Raw genomic sequence first — 22,165 nt, 5'->3', positions numbered from 1 at the left:
TCTTCTATCCACATTTTTATTTTTAACCAATATTTCTTTATCTCAGCACAAGTCCACCATGAATGAAAATATGTACCAAATTTCCCTTTACATTTCCAACAGCAAGGATTGGCTGTTGGAAATATTTTAGCCAATCTAGAGGGTGCCAGATGCCATCTGTACATCATTTTGTATAGATTCTCCTTGTATGATACTGATTTGGTTAGTGTCAGGTTTTTCTGCCAGATTTCTTCCCAGGCATCCAGACCAATACTATAACCAAAGTTTTTTTCCCAAGCTAACATAGGACCTTTCACATTTTTCTCAGCCATTTCATATTCTAGTAAATAATTATATATTTTGGAAATCAAACTTTTCTCAGGGTTTAAAAGTATTTTATCTAAATGTGTCTTTTACCTCAATTCCATATTCCTTTACATCTTTGTTGTATGTTTTATTTGAAAATATGACCAATTATCAATAACTATCTCTTGTGATTCTAATTCCTGTTTCGTTTTAATTCTTCCCTCAATATCTAATATTTGATAATATTTAAATTTTTTACTGATGTCCATCGCATTTAAGTGAAACATTGCCTCCATCGTTGAAAACCACCTCGGGATTTTAGTATAATGATTCTTTCTTATATCAGTCCAAATTTTAATTAAAGACTTTTGGAATACATGTCTACTAAAATATAGGTTATTTTTACTATTTGGGTTCCACAAAAATGCATGCCAACCTAGCTGTAAATCATGTCCCTCCAATTGTAAAATCCTATTATTCCTTAAATCAATCCAATCTTTTATCCACACTAATGCTGCTGCTCTATAATATGTCTCCCAGACAGGTAGTCCGAATCCACCTCTGCTTTTATTATCTTGTAAATAAGTTTTTTTTATCCTTGTTTTTTTCTTTGCCCAGATAAATTTCATCACAATTTTATCGAAATCTTTAAAAAAAATTTGTCCAGTAATATCGGAATTGTTTGAAACAAATATATTTTAGGTAAAACATTCATTTTGATTGTTGCTATTCTACCTAATAATGAAATTTGCATCTTATTCCAATTTTCCAAGTCCTTTTCAATCTGTTTCAGTAATTTAGTATAATTATCCTCCCACAGATTTAATGTTCTAGCTCTTAAATCAAATTCCTAAATATATAATTTTATTTACAATTTGTAATCCTGTCTTTTCTTCCAATTTTTTTTGTTTACTATTTGTTATGTTTTTAACTAGCATTTTGGTTTTTTCCTTATTTTTAATCCTGCCAATTTACCGAATTTATCTATTACATTTAGTAGAGCTGGTCCTGAGTCTATTGGATCTTCCATGACAAAAACCATATCATCTGCGAAAGGTTGTAATTTATATTCTTGATTTTTGATTTTAATTCTTTTAATGTCTTTATTTAATCTAATTCTGTCCAGCAGAGTTTCCAAAATTGTTATAAAAAGCAGAGCTGAAAGCGGACATCCCTGTCTGATCCCCTTCCTTATCTTCAGTGATTTGGTAATTTCTCCATTTAATAATACATTGGCCTTTTGTTTTTTTAAAAAAACAAATTTTATTCAGTTTTTCACATAAAAACTGTTAGGAATATAAGTCACCTAGCAGGTATTTGGGTTAGAAATATATAAACCAGGATAGACATTTTAATACTGTCTCTTTAAGGGAATGCAAGAGCATGCAATTGGGTGTGGTTTCTCAAACAGCCATAAGACGGAGCCAGAAACCTGGGTTGTTTAGTTTTAGTCTGAGTCTCAGAAGAGATTGTGAGTAAGTCTCTGTTTCCTTCTGTTAGAAAGTATTGCCATTCCTCCATTTTTCCTAATTGACTGCTCTTTCTGGATTTGATGTAAGCCTGTTACTGAACTGTTTTTTTGATACTGGACGTTTTTATTGGATTATCCCTGGATTGAAAAACTGACTGATTTACCTGTGAATGACTTTGGACTGATTATTTTGAATTTGCTTAAACCTTCATTGGAAGTAAAAACCTACATTTACTGTATAGTGTATCTGGGTACTGTGTGTGTATTATTCAAACACTACTCTCAAATACGCTGTATGCGCTCATTCTCCTATCGGGAAATTACCTTAACAAAAACAAAAAGCTCTTTTTAGTGGACAACATATTTCTGGGTCATCACTTTTACATGCAAATATGATAATAGTTATACATTCATATATGCATACTTAATTCTATTATTACCTTTTCCATTCCAAACTTTCAGAAAGGAGAGAAACAAGCAATTTAATCCTAGTCTCTTGATCTCAATCCAAACATCCTTTCTTTTCATTTCAATTATTTCAAATATAATCCTTTGATATTTATTTTAAAAACAAAAAAAATAACAATATGTTTGCCTAATAAAATAAAAAATAAAAGTTACCAATGTCTCTCCTTCCTTTTAATAGTCTGTATTAGCTTATTAATTTAAACAGTTCTTTAATCTGTCATATTTTCTTTCCATCACACATTCTTTCTATAAATTCTAGATTAATACAAGTCTTAACACAAAAGAAAAAGAAACAAGCATAGGTTTGAGTGTGACATCTCAGTGGTTAAAATATACCTTTATTCCCCCATCTTAATTCCCAATAAACCTTTATTTTTAAGTAGTTACAATAATAATCATTACATCTTTTCATTTGGATTCTGCAATATATTTTCCCCCCTTAATTTTATTTCTAATTTCAAAAAAAATAAAAGGGAAAGATTGACTGTTTAATTCCTGGTCACTGATACTGACCTCATTTTTAAACATCTTCACATTCATTTCAATTATTACAATTTCTTCAATACTTAACTTTTCTTTTAAAGATAAAAATAAAAATGTATATTCATCTAATAAGAGTTATCAGTATCTATCCCTCCATTAATAATCTATATTATCCTATTTTCTAAGTATTTTAATTGCAAATATATTCTTGTTACCCCTTGTCACCCTGCAGAATCCCTTTTAATTCATCAACCATTATCTCTGAAAAAACAATTTATTTTCATCATTTTACTATTTCCGTGTTTCTTTATTTCCTGCACCTGTTTCTTATTGCCTCTCCTCCCCCTCTTTTTCCCATATCTTTTCTCATTCCAGTTTAAATCCCTCTCTTTCTTGATATCTTCCTTGCCCCTTTTCTGCTGCACCTTTCTACCTCTCCTGATTTCACAGGTATTCCCCTTTCTGATTATCTTCTTAAATCTCAACTTTTTAGCCTTCCTTCTTTCCTCTCGTCTTTGTAGTGTTCTTTGTGTTGTCTATTTAAAATGGCTTCTCCTTGAGTCGACTCCTCCTCCTCTGAAGTTCTTTCTTCTTGTTCTTCAATCGCCCTTTCCATTTCTTCTAACACAGAGCAAAGTAATTTGCCTTTTTCCTGTAGTAATTCTCTCATATTTTTAAGTTCCATTCTTAATTCCCGAAGAGATATCATTACACTCGCTTATATTTTATAATCGTTGAAGTTCACAAAAAACACTTTTACTTTCCTTCTTTCTTCTTCAAGTTTTCTAAAGTTCTCAATTGTTCCAACCCAGGGTCTATACCAAAAACATCAATCAATCCCACAGGCAGTCTTTCCTTGCTTCTTTCTTTATTCTGGTTCCACTTTCACTTTCTAATATTCTTACTTTGTTTCAATATTTCTTTAACATTATATCGACATAAGTTTATACAGAAACAGGATGATTTCCCTTTTGTGTAAGTTATTTGTCAGAAGATGGCACTCTCCATTATACAAAGTTCTCACCTTTTTCCCCTATTTTATTATTTAGGGTTTTTTGAACCCCAATATTCCAGCACAATCCAGTCTCCAATTTGTAAATTTTATTATTATTATTTGACAATCTTAAGTCCAGCTTTATTTTATGCCTTTTTATTGCCTAAATATTTTAGTCCAATTTAATTAATTCTTTAGTTCCGGCTTCTTCCTTTCCCAATTCGAAGCCCCGCTTAGCTGTCAAAATTATTTTATTTTTTTCCTGTCCCTTTGTATTTCCGCCACTCACTTTTCTTTTCTTAAAAGTAGGATGTTACCTTAATCCCAGGATACTTTTGTTTCATTGTTTCGCCCAATTGTCCCGGCTCAGATGTTATCCACCTCTTTCTTCACTCCTGCACAAATCTTAATCCAGCTGAGTCCTCCTCTTTGGGGTGGCCATTTTGGACCCCCGCTTCAGTCGTCTTCGGGGGAAAAAAGACCAAGCCCAGGAAGGGAGATGCGGCTCCCTCCAACCTGGCTTGCAGCTTCCCCTTACTCCACCGCCCCTCCAAGGCAGCTTCAGCCCTTAATTGCAATGATCGGGGCTCTCCAACGAAAGAGCATGGACCGTAGCCGTGGACAGTCGTGATCTACGGTCCGTCAGCGAGGAGGGCTCAACCCGGAAGGTCAATACATATGCCTTTTGTGTGGCATAGATTGCATTCAACATCTTTACAAAATTATCTCCAAAATCCATCAGATTAATCTGCTTTTTCATAAAGTCCCAGTTTAAGTTATCAAAGGCCTTTTGTGCATCCAGGAAGACCAAGGCCACTTGGCTTCCTGGATGCTTTTCATAATATTCCAATATGTCTATTATTGTTATTGTGTTATATCTGATCTGCCTCGTGGAAAGAAATCCATTTTGATCTGGGTGAATTTTATTACTGAGTATTTTCTTTAATCTTTCCGCCATTACCGCCATAAAAATTTTGTAATCTGAATTTAAAAGGGACATTGGTCTGTAATTCTTTGTTTGATTGGCATCTGCACCCTCTTTCGGAATCAATGTTCTGTATGCTTCTTCCAAGATTCTGGTATTTTGGCTTCCAGTAATACCCCATTGCAAACCTCTAATAGCATTATCTCTAGTATATCACCTATCTCTTTATATAGCTCATTTGGTAGCCCATCTGGGCCTGGCGTTTTCTTTTTTGTTTTTGAATCACCGCCTTTAGCTTGTCTAAAGTTATTTCTTTATTCAGCATGTCTTTTTTATCCCCTGATATTGGATAGAGTTCCTTCTTTCAAACATTCTATTTTATTTAAATCAACTACTTCTTGTCTGTAAAGATCTTCGAAGTACTCTCTGACAATTTCCTTTTTTTCCTCATGATATATCTCTATTATTCCATTTTTATCCTGTCATTGATATATCGTTCTTTTCTGATTTTCTTAATTTATATGCTAGCCACCTTCTGGGTTTATTTGCATGTTCGAAATAATTTTGTTTTGTATATAATAATTTTTTAATTAGTTCTTCCTGATCTAAAATATTCATCTCATGTTTAATTAATGCTAGTTCATTTCTAATATATTCATCTCCCAGGATTTCCATTTGCTTATTTTCCAATTTCTCTATTCTTTTTGTTAGGGCTTTCCGCTTCCCCTCTCTTTCTTTATTAAGTAAAATTTTATTAATTTTCAAAAAAAAAAAAAAACAGTACACAAACAAAACATAAGACATAAGAACATAAGACATCTTTTCCAACAACTACTTAACAAAATAAATAAGACATCTCATTTAAGTACAATATAATTCTAAATTATCACATTTCCACACATAACTTAATAAGCATCTTATATATTCAACTTCATATCTTCTTGCTGTTTTCCACCTTCTTACTGTTTCTTCCTTTATTTCTATTCAGTTTTATTCATTCATATATTTCATCTTACTATATTTCATATTGTTACTATTTCATATGTTCTTATCCAATATTACTCCTCAATAAGCAAATATAGACTGACAAACACATAACATAAAAAATATAAAACTTCTTTTTAGAAAGCGGCTTAACCCCGGGTTATAACTTTTGGTACAGACTTAAATTAAATTCATGCTCAGCTTATGTACTATTTCATATCCTGTTAAAGATTCTACATTTTACAGATATCTTCTCCCCTCTTTTCACTCTCTTAATTCTACTTTATTTATTTAATCTCAATTTAGATCATTTCACTTGTATTTTTTGTCCATTCTTTTTCAATCATCCATTTATCTTTCTCTTAAACACAATCTTGTCCCTGTAATAACTGATTGAAGTATGACACCTTTCTATTTTCCCCCCAAATTCAACGCTTAAAATTAAACATTATTTCTATTCTGATTCTGCTTAGTACATTCTAAATAACATTTTAGAATAAGAAAAAACAAACATAATATTCTTATAGATATTAAAAATAGTATTCCCTAACAAATTAGTTAAATACACATCAATTACACAGTCCCTACAATATTTTATTGAAACATATTTCAAATACAAATATAAAATGCAGTCTTATGTACCTTTGCAGAATCTCTATTAAGATTTTATTTTACCCTTTGTCTCTGAAAAAGTTTCTTATGAACAAAACAAACAACATCTTGTTTAAAGTCCTTATAACTTCCCTTCGCTTTGTCTCTTCCTTCCTTGTCAAATCTAGCCTTTTTACCCCCCCTCTCTCAATCTCCCACTTTTTAATCTCCCCTCTCTGTTGCATTCCTCTTTTCCATTGCTTTCTATCATTATATCGATTTTTCACCTTTCTTTTCCCTCTCTTAATTGTTTTTTTAGAGCTTAAATTCTTGATTTTCTTCTCCTTTTTACCCTTTTTTGAAATCATATGTCCATTAAAGATGGCTTCTTCTTCATCGTCCCAGCCTCTTTCTTGTTGCATTTCCTGGTAAGCACAAATCGCCATTTCTAAAAAGCCAAAGATAGATCCAAAAGAGCCATCTTCCTCTTGTCTTAATTTTTCAAACTGCATTTTCAATTCTTCAAAAAACACCATTGTGAACAGAAAAGAATTTTTTTTTTTAAGCAGTCCAAATGTTTTCTTAGTCTTTCAAAAGATAGTTAAAGTCCCAAAGTCATTTGCTCTTCCTGGGGGAGAATTCAATTACATAATTCCAAGACATTTTTTGGAAGTTTTATTACAGTTTAATCTCTAATCTTATAAAAGTCCAAGCAGTCTCCTTCAACAAACGTTAGTATAAATCATTTACCTCTCTTCCTTCCCCCTTAAAGCAAAAAGATTTGAGTTTTAAAGTATCAATATTTGAAAATATTATTTCCCCTTGGCTTCAATTTTGAGAGTTAATACCTTCTATTGCCAATACGGGTGTTTCAGATTTCCATCTGCTGCCTCCGTGGGAAGGAAAGTGAGGAGAAAAAAAAAAGTTTTCCCTTTACTCTTCCACCGCAGCTTAATGATCCTTTGGAAAACAATATATCACTGGAAAAGCCAAAGTTCCAGGGTATTCAGATGTTAATTGTTGTCCCGGTTCAGCCAAAAGCTTTCTCTGTTTTTTTTCTTCCTTCAGCACCCCTCCTGCGCAATCTTTTCCCAGATGCCAGCCTCTTCATGGCGGCCATAAGACCGTCGCTGCATTGTCTTGAGAGAAGGAGGTTTAAACTGGGTGGGGGGGTCTGCGACACTCCCAAACCCCTCCCCAGATCCTCCCTATCTTCGGCTGCCTCTACAAGGCAGCCTTATCCTCCAAATCCATCTGGATCGGAGGCACCAAGACGGTGAGCACAGCAGGGATTGCGAAGAAACGCAAATCCCTGCTGTCACCGAAGCTGGCAAGCGGAAGTGTCCCCCCCACTTTCTTTGTTTCTATTTGCTATATAAGCTATCAATATTCCCCTTAAGCATGCCTTCATTGTATCCCATAGGTTCTGCAATGAGGTATCCTGTTTTTTATTAAATTTTTAAAAACTAATCAATTCTTCCCTAACTTTTTGAACATATTCTTCCTCTTTCAGTACTTGGGAATTAAGTATCCATCTGTCTTTTTTATAATGACTATTTTTCCAAACTATCTGTATCGGGTTGTGATCTGCCCATATGTTAGCCAAAACTGAATCTCTCTGTATAGCTCACTATTTACCCAGGCCATATCTATCCTGGACCATGATTTGTGGGCTGGAGTAGAAAGTGAACTGTGATATTCCTGGGTTCCTTTTTTTCCACGCATCCACTAATTCTAATTCTTCAACCATCTCTATAAATTTCTTAGGCAATGTATTCCATTTCTTATATTGTCTTTGTTCATAAGCATAATCTCGTCTATTATCTGTTATTGCATTATAATCTCCTATAATACAAATTCTTGGGTTTCCAAATTCTATTAGTTTTTCATATAAGCTTTTGTAAAATTCACTCTAGTTTTTGTTAGGGGCATATATCCCCACTAAGAATTTCTTTTTATTTTGCATTACCACCTCTACCACTACTATTCTTCCCAATTCATCTTTATAAATCAATTCTGAAGCTTTATCTTCTTTTATATATTATACTACCTCTTTTTTTCTCCTCCACCAATGTTGCATACGTTTTCCCCAACTTTTTATTTAATAAGTACCCTTTATCTCTCTCCTTTATATGAACCTCTTGAATACATATTATATCCGCTTTTTGTTTTTCTAACTTAAAAAATATTTTTCTCTTAGCTGGGTCATTTAACCCATTAATATTTATAGATATCAAATTCACTCCTTTATCCATTCCTTTTTTACTTCTATCCCTCAATATTTTTACCCATCGTTTGACTTCTTGTCCTCACTCCTATTTCTGCTCTTCCCAACATCTCTTCATCTCCTTTCCTCTCCTTCTCCCTCCCCCTGCTTCTAGATTGTAGCTCTTCTTGACTTGGAATTTCATGATTGTCTCTGCTGCTCAGTTCTTCCTCTATTCCTCCTATTTGGTCGAAGAGTTCTTGAGCTTTGGTTAGGTTATCTATTCTCACCCTTTTTTCCTTCCATATTGCTAGTATACTCTCTGGGGTAATCCATCTAAAAGATTTTTTTTTTGTTTAAGTAATTTGTGAGAAATCAATAGTCTTTCCTTTGTTTGCAAAGTCTCCTCGGCACCTGTTTTAGAACAATCACTTCTCTATCTTTGTATTTTATTCCTTCATCTCTCATAACTCTATAAATTATATCCTTCACTCGCCTCCTTGCAAATCTAATATGCATTTCTCTGGGGAGTCTATGCCGTCTCGCATTCTATATACGTCGTTCAGCTCATTCACCATCTCATCCCTATCTCTGTTCAAAAGCTCCGCCAACATCTCCGTCATCACCAACAGTAAGTTCTCTCCCCTCTCTTCTTCCACATTCTGGAATCTAAGATAATAGGAGGCCTTATCCATCTCAAGATGAGTCAGGGTCTCACTGGTCTCTTTATTCTGCTCCTTGTTTGTTCCATGCCTTCCAACTTCTTTTCCATTTGATTAGCTTGTTTTTCAATCACTTTAATCTTCTCTTCGTTTATTTTAATCAATTCTTGGATCTGGCCTATCTTTCTATCCAAATTTTTGACTTCACTTCTCATTTCCCCTAACTCATTTTTTAATTCTTCTTTCATTATTTCTCTTTCTACTTTGCTTTCCGTATGGTTTTTGGACATCGATTCCTGCAATGTCAACATCATGCTTTGGATAGTTAATAATGTGGTTTGAACCAATTGTGTGCTGGTTTGGGCTGTGGATTTTTCTGGCACCAACATCCCTTCAATTATTTTTTGCGCCGATGTTGTGGTGGGGTGTGTTACTGCTGGTGTCGGTTTTCTTCCTACTTTAGTAATGGTGGTAGATGTGCTGGTCATATCTTTAATAATTCTTTATTGTTTCTCCACTATCCTAGCTATATTCTCCCAAGTTGTATTGCCTACTACTATCAACTTTATCTGTGTTTTACAATTCGATTTTTTTCAATTCTCTAAGCTTTTATATTACTGTTTATCTGCTTGGTCTAATTTCTTAGCACTGCTAGGCAAGGAGATTCTTATCAGTTACTTAACTATATTTTCAAACTTTCCAGCCCACTTTACTCATTATTACTCTAATAGTAATAATAGTAATAATAGTATTGTATCTAGTCTTAATGAATTCAATAAATCATCAATTCTTAAGTCATTTAACACAGCGGTTGCCAACCGGTGAGCCGCGGTCCGCTGGTGGGCCACAGCAAAATTTTGGTGGGCCACAGAAGAAATGGCCTCCAAAAGCAATTAATCTGGGCCGCACGGCAAAACAAGGCTGCTCCGCCCACATGCCCACCTGCTGACCACCGTGCAAAACTCACTTTGACTGAGAAGCAGAGAACCATGTGAGCTGCAACTTGAAGGTAAGACCAACGCCAGGGGAGAGGGGTGGCTTGCTGACGGTGGGAAAGAAAGGTGGATTAGGAACTAACCGAGCGGCTACACAGATACACAGGGGTATCAATGTAGCCATTCGGTTAATTCATACTCGCCCTAGGCATTAAAGTCCCGGGAAGAAAAGCAGCAGCTGTTGCTCGTGCTTCTGCCAGATGGCTGCAGCAACCATTGCCTCCAGGTGGGGGTGTGGAAGGAAGAGAGAGAGCGAACGTTGGAGCAATCCAACGCTGCTGAGGAATTAAATCCATGGAGGAAATTTGCATGGCTGTGCCTTTTCTTTCCAGCCTCGGGGGGGTGTTGGACAAGAGAGAAAGAACCACAGCTGCTGGGGAATTAAATCCATGGGGGAAATTTGCATGGCTGTGCCTTTTCTTTCCAGCCTCGGGGGGTTGGACAAGAGAGAAAGAACCACAGCTGCTGGGGAATTAAATCCATGGGGGAAATTTGCATGGCTGTGCCTTTTCTGTCCAGCCTCAAGGTTGGGGGGGGGGGTGTTGGAAGAGAGAGAAAGTTCAACACTTCTGGGAAATTAAATCCATGGGGGAAATTTGCATGGCTTGACTGCTGCAGAGTGACCTATATCAGGACAATGTTAGACAGTACTGTGCATTCAAATGTTTGTCCTGTTATGGCTGGAATGAAAATTCCAGATGAAAGTGGAAATTATCAACATACAATAGAGAAGAAGAAAAAAGATTGCAAATAAATATTTTGAGAATCTGTATAAGAAAGAGAGAGTAGATTAAGATCAGATAAGGGAATCTAAGAGAAAAAAGAATTTGAGAAATTAACGATGAGATGAAAGAATTTTTGATGAAGGACATATCTATGATAGAATTAAAAAAAGCAATTAGAACCCAGAAAAGTAATAAAACTCCAGGCCCTGACAGCTTCCCAGCAGAATTTTATAGAGCAATAGAAGATCAAGTGGGACCAATAATGGTAGATTTATATAATGAGATATTATTATCTGCTAAAATGCCAGACACGTGGAAAGAATCATTAATTTCGCTAATCCCGAAGGGGGATTCAGATGCCAGAATGATACAAAACTATAGACCAATTTCTTTGTTGAATGTAGATTATAAAATATTTACTACTATTATTGCTACTAAAGAAAATTCTGAACGATTACATACATCCAAATCAAAACGGATTTCTCCTAAATAGACAAATTAGGAACAATTTAAGAATAATAATGGATAGTTTGGAATATTATGAAGCCTATCCAGGGAAACAGGTAGCTCTTGTTTTTTTGGATGCTCAAAAGGCTTTTGACAATCTTAATTGGCAATTTATGATTCAGCAAATTTATGATATGAATTTCGGCAACAAATTTGAGAATATTATAACAGCAATTTATTCAGTACAAAAAGCAAATATCATAATAAATGGAGAGATACCCAAACTATAAATATAGAAAAAGGAGTCCGACAAGGCTGTCCGTTGTCCCCTTTGCTCTTCATATTATCATTAGAAATACTATTAGAGTGAGACAAAATCTTGAAATAAAAGGTTTGAAAATTAAAAATGAAGAATATAAACTGCAAGCTTTTGCAGACGATATGGCTTTTATTATGGAAGATCCAATAGAAAAAGGACAAATGTTAATTAAGGAACTAGAAAGATATGGAGCGGTGGCAGAATTGAAAATTAATAGACAGAAAATGAAACTTTTAGTAAAAAATTTAATAGATCTACAAATAACAAAATTAGAAAGGGTGCTTGGACTTCAAACAACAAGAAAAATTAAGTATTTGGGAATATGGCTGACAGCACATTGTAAGGTGATAAAGGAGAATAATTATAATAAGCTATTACAACAAACAAAAAAAGATTTGGAATTATGGACGAAAATGCAACTGTCATTATTATGAAGAATAGCAGCCATAAAAATGTCTATATTACCAAAATTTCTTTATTTATTTCAAACTATTCCAGTTAAATTAGAAAAGACCTTTGTTGATAATCTTAATAGAATGACAGCAAAATTTATCTGGCAGGGTAAAAAACCTAGAATAAACATGAAATTACTACAAGAGATGAAGAGCAGAGGAGGCTTTGGATTGCCAAATTGGGAATTATATTATAGTGCAGCAACATTAGTTTGGCTAAAAGATTGGATTAATTTAAAGAACAAAAGAATATTAGCTATAGAAGGTCATGACCTTCAGAGGGGATGGCATGCCTTTCTTTGGGATATAGGACCTACTAAACAAAAATATTTCCACAGACATTTGATTAGAGATTCATTGATATACAATTGGATCAAGGTTAGAAAAAAACACTATAAAAAAATCCCAATTTGGCTATCTACAATGGAAGCGATGATCCACCCAAATAATTTAGACCTGAACAAAATGTTAAAATATAAAGACTTATTGGATACAAATGGAAATTTAAAAACAATACAAGAGCTCCAAGAACAAGGGCTACGAGTAGAGGGGCTTATCTTCAAATACAAAGTCGATATAAAAAGGATGTAAAGGAGTATGGAATATACTTGAAACCTCAACAATTAGACAAAATTTCATTAGGCCCAGATAAAAAAAATATTACCAAAATTTACAAGTATCTCCTAGAAGTAGAATTAGAAGTAGTGAAAGGATGCATGATCGCATGGTCAAAATATTGGTCATAACATGAAGTGGGAGACTATAGGTGGCACTTACCCCCTTTGAGATTAGCGAAAATGTACCCTAAAATGAGTTCCATATTTTAGAAATATAAAAAAAAAGAGGGAACATATAATGATATGTGGTGGTCTTGCCCAGAGGCTCAAAAATACTGGCTCAAAATTCAAAATTGGTTACAGGAAATCACCAATGAACAATTAGACCTAGAACCAGAAGTCCTCCTATTGGGGATCTTCAAAAAAAAATATGTAGAGTAGGGCCCTTCTGGTTTGCCAGGCTTCGGCGGTGGCGGGGATTCGCGACGGTGCGCGATCCCTGTTGCGCTAGCCGTCTTGGTGCCTCCGATCCTGATGGGTCTGGGGGATAAGGCTGCCCTGTAGAGGCAGCCGAAGATAGGGAGGATCTGGGAAGGGGTTTGGGGGTGTCGCAGACCCCCTCCTCACCCAGCTTAACCTCCTTTTCTCAAGGCGGTGGAGCGGCGGTCAGCAATGTCCGCCACAAAGAAGCCGGCAACTGGAAAAGATTGTGCTGGAGGAAGAAGGAGAAAGGAGAATCAGAAGTGAAAGTGTTGGCTGAGCCAGGAAAATAACAACCTTTAAAACCCTGGAACGGAATTGCTTGAATTGCCTGAAAGATACATTGTATCCCTAAGAAGAGAAAAGCAGTGGAGAAAGCTGTCAAGGGAAAATTTGTATTCACTCTCCCACCCCATAGAAATAGCAGACGGAGACTTGGAAAATATATTTGGGCACCGAAGTAATTCAACTTGAAAGTTATGAGATAAAGGATTTTTGGACTTTGGATTTAACAACTTCAGAAATTCGAAAACCCGTATTTGAGGTATGGATTTCTGAGTGTTTAAAGGGAAATTGCTGTTGTAAGTGGGGGGAGAGGAAAAAAATTTTTGGGAGCAGAGCTTGAAAAAGGAGGAGACTGCCTAGAACTTTAAAGAAAGATATACTTCAATGGGAACTTTTTGATCAATCAGTAACCCCAGAAAGAGAAATAGAAGAAGGAAAAAAAAGTATTAAAAGAAATAATTTATTTGGATCTTTTAGTGACTTTGGAATTTTTTGGAATTATTCTTGATTAAAAATACTTGGGTGGTTGTTTTTGAAGAAGTTTTTCTCTTCATGATGGCATTGCTTCTGGATGAACTAGAAATTCAATATCAAAAATATAAAAAAGAAGAGCAAGATGGAAAAGATATTTTGGGCACTCTTTTTCAATTTCTAGAAATGGCAATATGCACTTATGAAAAACTGACTACGCAACAGGATGACTGGAATAAAGAAGAAGAAGCCATCTTGGATGAACAATGGGTTTTCTTTGGGGAGGAAGAGGAAAAGAAAAAGGGGATTTTAAGGTTTGAGAAAACAATCCGAAAAGAGAAAAATGAGATGAAAGGTGGATACAAGGTTAGAAAACAACAGAAAGGGGGTAAGCAGAAGAAGAAAAGGGAGGAGAAGAGACAATGGGGTAAAAAAGGCAAGGAGAAAAATAAACAAGAGAGAAAGGAGGGGATGAAAAGCCTTAATGGTGGGAAGCAAGACTTAAAGAAACAAAATCTATTTAGAGACAATGGGTAAATTTAATTGAAAAAGGGATTCTGGGAGGTACATAAGAGTGTGTTTTTGTATGTGTATTTAGAGTAAAATGTGTATTAATATATATGATTAGCTTTTTAATGGTATCTATGGTGGGTTATATGCTCTTATTTTGTAATTGTAGTGTACTTGTTTTTCTTATAAAATTTATTGTGTAATTTTAGAATGTACTAATCAGAATCCCAATATAATGTAAGTGTTATATTAAGCATTATTAAGTTAGGGGAAAGAGTCAAAGGTGTTACTCCAATCAGTGTACAGGAGAAGTATATTTAAAGAGAAAAGATGGATGGATAACTGGAAAAGAACAGACAAAGAATGATAAGTATTATGAATTGTACTGAGATAAGATAAATAAAATAAAACTAAGAAAGATAAAAGAGGGAAGAAGCTATATAGAAAATTGAAAATGGTAATAAGATATGGAATGATATATAAAGTAAATATGATTTTTGAATTTGCGTCTGTGTGAAGAGTTTTAACCCGGGATCAAGCAGCTTTCAGAAATGATGTTTTTTATGTTTTATGTCTTGTATGTTTGTGTATTGTTTTTTGAAAGGCAAAAATTTTTAATTAGTAAGAAATATAATCTGGATAATAGAATGAAAAGGAGAAATTGGGATAAGATATGAAGTTGAGCAGATAACGTAAATATACATATTACAATTTGGAAATATTTTGTATGTCCTACTGGTTTTTCCAGAAAGATCTTTTATGTTATTATGCCTTGATTGTCTGTGTGTTCTGTAAAGTTAATAAAATTTGTTTTTTTTTTAAAAAAATATGTAGAGTACAAAATACTTATTATTACACATGCTGTCTGCTGCCAGGATTGCCTTTGCCCAGTGTTGGAAACAGCCATATACACCTGTAGAGGAACTGGTTATACAAAAAGTTATGAATTGTACTGAAATGGATAAATTAACGCTGAGTTTAAAAGATAAGGAATCTTCAATATTTTATAAGGTATGGGAACAATGGTATAATTGGATAGATTGGAGACAGACTAAGGATAAGTAATTATTAAACATAGAATATAGATAAAATAGAATTATGCACAAATATTTGTAAATATCGCACAAATGATTGTTACACGATAAGCACCACAAACAGCTGTTATTATATTTTTTATGTTTTTAATGTAATAAAATTCAATAAAGTTTATTTTAAAAAAAAGAAAATGGAGCGGAAATGGTATTTCTTGCTTTCTGATAAACTTTCATAAGTGTGAAAGTATTGGGGAAAAAATGCTAGTTACTTAACAAAGACAAAACATCAGGACTTTGGATCCTCTCAAACCCAAAGGATGAGAGGGCCCTTCCTTTCCCTTCACTCTGCCCCACAATTCCCAACCTCGTCCCCCCCAGGTCAGCCCCCACTTGCCCCCTGTCCCCCCCATTCAGCGGCCTTCCCTCCCCAGACAGGCCAATCCCATATTCCAGAGCTGTAGTAGTCACAGGACTGACCCTTTGGTCATCCAGGAGGAGCTGCCCCAAAGTAGCTGTGGCTACTACAACTCTGGAATATCGGACTGACTTTCCTACCACCATCAATCTGCCTGTCTTCATTTTCCTTCACTCAGACTGACCAAGCTTCTTGAGAGAAGGAACACAAAAGAGGTTCATGGAAGGCTGTGTGCCTGGTGCTTTCTCTTGGGCCTCCTGTCCAGAGGCCAAGAGAAAGTGCCTGGTCTGGACACACAGCACCCCAGGGTCAAGCTAGGTTGATTCTCTTTTTAGGTAAGTTTGATCTTAACTTTATTTTCTTTGACTGTAACATTAATGGCATCAAATTGATTTTGACAACTATCAACTGTCACAGCAATTAAAACTCGGTACCAGTCTCGTCTTGAAATAACAACTCTCTGTCTTGCAATAACATCATTGGAGCCAAAAATCCATAAACTTATTTCAAACAAGCAGGAACAAACATCACACTAAAAATGTGTAACATTTAAATGTTTCAATATTTTGTAATAATTGCACTAACTTTAATAATTTTGTTACAATAAATGTTTTATGATTAAGCATTTATGGTTTTGTTATAACTAAATAAGCATATATATTAATTTTTAATATTAAATTTATGTTTAATATAAAAAATAAAATTTTATATTAAATACATTATCTTTTTAAAAAAAATTAGTATTGGTGGGCCTCAGGATTTAAAAGTATGAGTTTGGTGGTCTCTGAGGTTCAAAAGGTTGGCGACCCCGATCTAACAGGTCATTCAACTATGTTTAAGTATATAACAATGCTGTAACCCCAATTACTTCTTTAAATTACTTGCTATATTTCAGTTAATATTACCTTAAATATATAATAAGAATTTAGATTTCTAATTAATATTTTATATGTATATTTCAATAGTTCACAGTATTTAATATAAGGAGGGTAGGAGAAAGAGAGGGAAAGAACAATTAATTACCTCATCTTTATATTAATCAATATATTAAAATCATTAATCTATAGTCAATCAGATATGTGTAAAGAGTGAAAAAAAAGATATAAAATATACTCCAAAGAGGTTAAATATCACTTACTTAAATTAAGACCTATTTCAAAATAACCAATCAATCTTGTTTTCTTATTAATTAAATATATACCCTAAGTAAATAGAAAATGAGATTATAATCCAGTTATATCCAGTAATAACTTCAAGTCTCAAGTCTCAGTTCTCAGTTCAGTCTGGTACCTCTGCCACTTTACTCTGCTCTCCCTGTCACAATGTCTGCCTCCCCGAATTGCACTGTCACTCCTCTAATCACTTTCAAAGTTTCAGTTCTTCTCCACTATAGAATACTCTCCGTGGTATGTTCATGTGGCTGGAAATACAAAACTTTCCTCATCAATAGTCACTCTTCTTTCCTTTCCACTTTCCTTTTTAAAAGCAATTTTCCACTTTATCTGGAGCTATGGGTAAACAGCTCAGTCTTGCCGCCACTATCCACTTTCCCCCTTCTGCTCCGGCATTTCACACACGTACCAATTACCTTTCAAATTTATCCATTAGTTATAATCCAACATCGATTTCCTTTCAGCCTCTTTCCCGGACTCCAAATTCAATCTCGTCTCTCCGCTTCCTTCCCAAAGTTGTTCCGTCGCTTCTTCGGACCCGGCTAACTGGCTGACTTCTTTTGCCCTGTGCTTCGGGCTCCCTTCTTTACCTCCGGGATTGCAATTCCCACTTCGGCTCCAAGAGTTCTTCCTCACTTGAGTGATCCCACCAGGATCTAACTTCGCCTCGAACAGCCCCCACGAGCAAAAACCCCGATGTAGGAGAGCAGATCAAGGTTCTCCTACCTCGCCATGCCGCAACATCACCGGAAGTCTCTCCATTTTTCCTTATATTTAATTTAGGTCATTGTGTGAGCATGCCAGGTAGTGCATCATCCATGCCATACTGCAAGACCTTTGGTCACATAACCACATTTGGGTGGCTTGGCAACCTGTTCCTATTTATAACCGATTGCCAAGTGCCCTGTGATAATATGATTGCCATTTGGAATCTTTTCTGCTGTTTCCTCAAAAAGTCTACAGGGAAGCCAACAGGAAAAGTTGCAAGCAGAGGGGACATTAGACTAGAGGTCAGTTTTTCCCAGTGTGCTGAAAGACTCCCCTCCCCTCGACGCACTGGAGGAATGAACCTCAAATCTGAAGAGAACACTAGTAAGATCCCAGTGTTTTGAACCTCCTACATTAATTGAGCCTTCAATACTTCACCTAAGTGGAGTAGGGAAAGGATCCAGGCCTCCCGAGAATAATGACCTGCATGGTCACTTAATGTCCACAACTGGGAGAGCCGAGATTGTGGTTGTTGAACAACATGGTGACGTGGCGATTTACTTAACATTTGCTTCACTCAATGACTGAGATTCTGGGCCCAACTGTAGTCATAACTGGTGGACTATCTGTATTAGAGCAACTAAGATAAAAGAAAACTTACTTCGAGTAACACTGATGCTGTATTGGGAGCCTTGGTCTAAGGTCTCAACTTTCAAGCAGGTTTCTTTACTGAAAATGTCAACATTAATGTAGCTATCATTAAGTTTCTCTTTGAAGAGCAAGCCAACATACATCCATAAATTAAATCCATCCAGTTCTTTCAGCTTCTCCTCACTTTCAACTTGGATGACGCGGATCACCTTGGTGCTGTTTACCCGGATCTGGATGGAACAAAGGAAGATAGCAAAAAGAGGACAGTTTCATAATTAATGCAGAGATTCGTTAATGTTACTATTTAACAGTTGGTTGAACAGCCAGTATTACATTTAACAACAAGTTATGCTGCAATGTCCTTACAAAATAAACAACTAGTTTCAGGGGAAAATGCCAAAGAATAGGGTTTTGAAAAATTGTCAAATGAAATCTAGAAAAGTTTAGCATCTTGCAGTTTATTTATGGAGAAAAAAACTATTTAATCCAGTGATGACAAAGGAGACTGATATTAAATCTCATTGTGAAACTAATTGAGAAATACAAGAAACATACAAAAAAGTTAGTGTGGAACTCTGACCCTTTGTCTACTAGAATCATGTGACCTAATTCTATTCCCAACCTCTAACACAGAGATAGGTTAAAATATAGCTTGTATTGATGAGCAACTACAATATGCTATTGCACGATTCATCTCAGCTACAAAAAAAAAAAAAGTAATCAAATTCTTACCTGAATTTTGGTCCATATATCATGCCATTTGGGGGTCACTTTATTTGAATAGCAAAACTGTTCCGGGGAAGAAAGTACATATGTTTCATGTTCTTTAAGTAATATTACACGTCCATCTACAGGAATCCACACAAAGAAAAAAAACATTAGATATATTGGCAAAATGAAGAGATGCCTTTGGAATTAAGACAATGAGGCTGATTTATACAAAATGAGTATCAGAATAGTCATATCTAAAATTCCAATATGCTTTAATGGCAAGCAGTCACGCAAAAGGCTATGTGATCTCAATCTATCTTGCTTGTGTCAAATCACAGAGCACACTAAAAGAAATTGGACTTAAGTCTCAATCTGAACTTATTTAGATTTTTAAAAGATTAATGGACATTTTACCCATTTACTCCTGGCACTGACATCAACAACCATAAAATAGCCATTATAAATTTTATAAATGAACAAATTATAATCTCACTAAAATAAGCATTAACCACATAGCCCCCATATGATATGCATGAAGAACAAGCTAATAACCAGATGTAAACATTTGTCCTTAACTTTGGAAGATGTGGGTAACAGTAACAACAGATGCCACAACTCACTGGAAAACAGAATATGCTACAGAGTATCAATTTTGCCTAATAATTCATTTGATGTTATTTCTGTGAGTACTCTAAATAACAACCCATATTGTCTTCTCACACTACCATGGTCATCCAAGTGGCATTATACCACCTGACTTTCATTCTTGGGACAATTATTCATATATGTATGTATGTATGTATGTATAGATAGATAGCGTGTGTGTGTGTGTGTGCATAAGGAAGGCTGAGTGCCAAAGAATTGAGGCCTTTGAACTATGGTGCTGGAGAAGACTCCTGCAAGTCCCTTAGACTGCAAAGCGATCAAACCAGTCAGTCCTAGAGGAGATCAACCCTGACTGCTCTATAGAAGGCCAGATCCTGAAGATGAAACTCAATTTTGGGTCACCTAATGAGAAGGACTCACTGGAAAAGAGCCTAATGCTAGGAAAGATTGAGGACCAAAGAAGAAGGGGACGACAGAGAACGAGGTGGCTGGATGGAGTCACTGAAGCAGTCAGACTCCGGAGAAGGGTGAAGAACAGGAAGGCCTGGAGGAACATTGTCCATGGGGTTGCGATGGGTTGGACACGACTTCACGACTAACAACAAATGTATGTATGGGTAGATAGATAGGTAGATATAAAGCATGTATATATGTGTATTATGTGTGTGTATGGATAGATATATAATTTCTTTTGAGAGCGGGCAACAGAATTTCATTTTTAATGTGGGCCAGTGTGCTCACAGTAAAAAAAAGGGGGGGCAATAAAGGTTATCTTATCTTTATTTCTTGAAAATCTACCTTCCCCAAGAAGCCAGATGCCCACCTCTAATCTTAATCCAAGCAAACCGCCCCCCCCCATCACTTACAGACTTTTAAATTGAGGAAAATTAATACTCGGGACAGCCCAAGCTGATACAACACGTTGCTCTGAAGACAAGTGCCCAAAGCCTGGCTGGGAATTCTGGGAAGCGTAGTCCCATTTTGGAGAGGAACAGGACGGGAAAGCCTGGCCTGGAGAAAGCACCCAGAGTACCATTCGTTCTCCCAAAATGATAAGGAATATCTCGGGACGGGGATTTCCGGTTGAGAAATCAATCTAAGCCCAATCGTCGCTTACGAACAATAACGGTCCTGAGGTACTCTGAAGCTTCCGTTATCGGAAGGGGCTCACGAGGAAAAGGGGCAGAAAAGGCTGGGGAATGCCCTGAACTATCTCGCACTCCTGTCCACTTACCGGAGCTGCACGCCAGGATCGAAAGGACCAGAACCCGAAAGAGGAGGCGACAGCCATGAGGCCATTCAGAAGCTGTTTTCGTCTCTCCCGCCATAACCTCCCCGCCGGCCTCTCACCCGCCCCCCATCGTAAAATAAACCTTCCCTTCGCGGTGGCGCCCGCAGCCTATCGGAGAGCGAGAGCCACGGGCGCTACGCTCTCCCGCCAGCGCCCAATTACAAGCCGCTTGACGTGGGGGGGGGAGGGGTGGCCGGCCTTGGAATCCGCCTTGCCAACGGTCGCCTTGACTGAAGCGACGGAACCAATCAACGATCAGAGTCGAGGCTCTTGTGAAGTAACGCCTCTCCACACGAATTTACGGGGAAATTGATATAGCGTCTGTCCACTCAACCGGGGGATCAAGCCGTTCGTCATTAACCACACCCATTCTCCCTTCCCGATTGGTTGGAAGCTCACAAAACTTTCAACCAATCGAAGAGACAGAATTGAGAACTGTGACAAACACCCGCCCCTCACTTTTCTTCGGACGGAAACGGCAGTATTTCTTTAGCAGGCGAAGCGGAAAGGACGAGGGTTGCTTTTGTCCGCAAGAGTGCAGAGTGATTTCCCTTAGCAATCGTCAAGGGCCTGCACTAGCAACAGTTTCCCGAATGACAGTCTGCAACTGAGACTCCTTGGGTGTGGCAATGTTGAAGGGCGGGAAACCAGAAGGGCGCTGTTTTTGTGGGAAATTCAGATTATACAGTAGAGTTCAGAGAGAACTTTGAGAGGGACCTTGGAGCCCTAGTGGTCGATCACTTAAACAGGAGCCAGCAGTGTGCGGCAGCAGCCAACAAACCGAATACAATTTACAGGCATAGAATCCAAATCATATGAAGAATTAGCACCGCATTATAAATCCTTAGGAAGACCACACCTGGAATACTGCATCCAGTTTTGTCCCAAAGGTGCTTTTTCAAGAGGCAACTGGACCAGTAGCCTCTTTAAAAAGCACCTTTGGGGCAACCATGACTGGATGATTGAGAATCTCCAGGGGGCTCCCCAAACTTGGCAACTTTAAGACTTGTGGACTTCAACTCTGGCTGGAGAATTCTGGGAGCTGAAGTCCACAAGTCTCAAAAGTTGCCAAGTTTGGAGACTTCCAGCATAGACATTTGCATCCAGTTTTGATCAGATCATAAAAAAGATACTGAGACTTTGGGAAAAGTGCAAAGAAGAGCAACTAAGATGATTAAAGACTAAAGCATGTGAAGAACGGTTGCAGGAGCTGGTTATGGCTACAGGAAAGAAGGATTAGTCGGGTGTATTCCAGTATTTAAGAGCT

At 36.5% G+C, this 22,165-nt stretch overlaps 1 protein-coding gene across 4 annotated transcripts in view; it reads right to left on the bottom strand.

Moving 5' to 3' along the window:
* NEMP1 (nuclear envelope integral membrane protein 1) overlaps positions 1 to 21,177 on the bottom strand; it is a 39,073-nt gene extending 17,896 nt beyond the window's left edge. For all 4 annotated transcript variants that reach the window (XM_087925471.1, XM_026713748.2, XM_087925472.1 and 1 more), the window contains exons 1-3: positions 20,842 to 21,177; positions 19,023 to 19,138; positions 18,301 to 18,520 (exon numbers count right to left, since the gene is read on the bottom strand). In XM_087925471.1, coding sequence (XP_087781597.1) covers positions 18,301 to 18,520; positions 19,023 to 19,138; positions 20,842 to 20,935 — 430 coding nt within the window. In that variant the 5' untranslated portion in view covers positions 20,936 to 21,177. The remainder of the gene's footprint in view (positions 1 to 18,300; positions 18,521 to 19,022; positions 19,139 to 20,841) is intronic.
* Between the last annotated feature and the right edge of the window lie 988 nt (positions 21,178 to 22,165).

This window comes from Pseudonaja textilis, chromosome 2, assembly GCF_049901715.1.
Source record: "Pseudonaja textilis isolate UNSWEBS1 chromosome 2, rPseTex1.2, whole genome shotgun sequence".
Taxonomy (NCBI): domain Eukaryota; kingdom Metazoa; phylum Chordata; class Lepidosauria; order Squamata; family Elapidae; genus Pseudonaja; species Pseudonaja textilis.
This window is presented reverse-complemented; position numbering and strand designations above follow the sequence as displayed.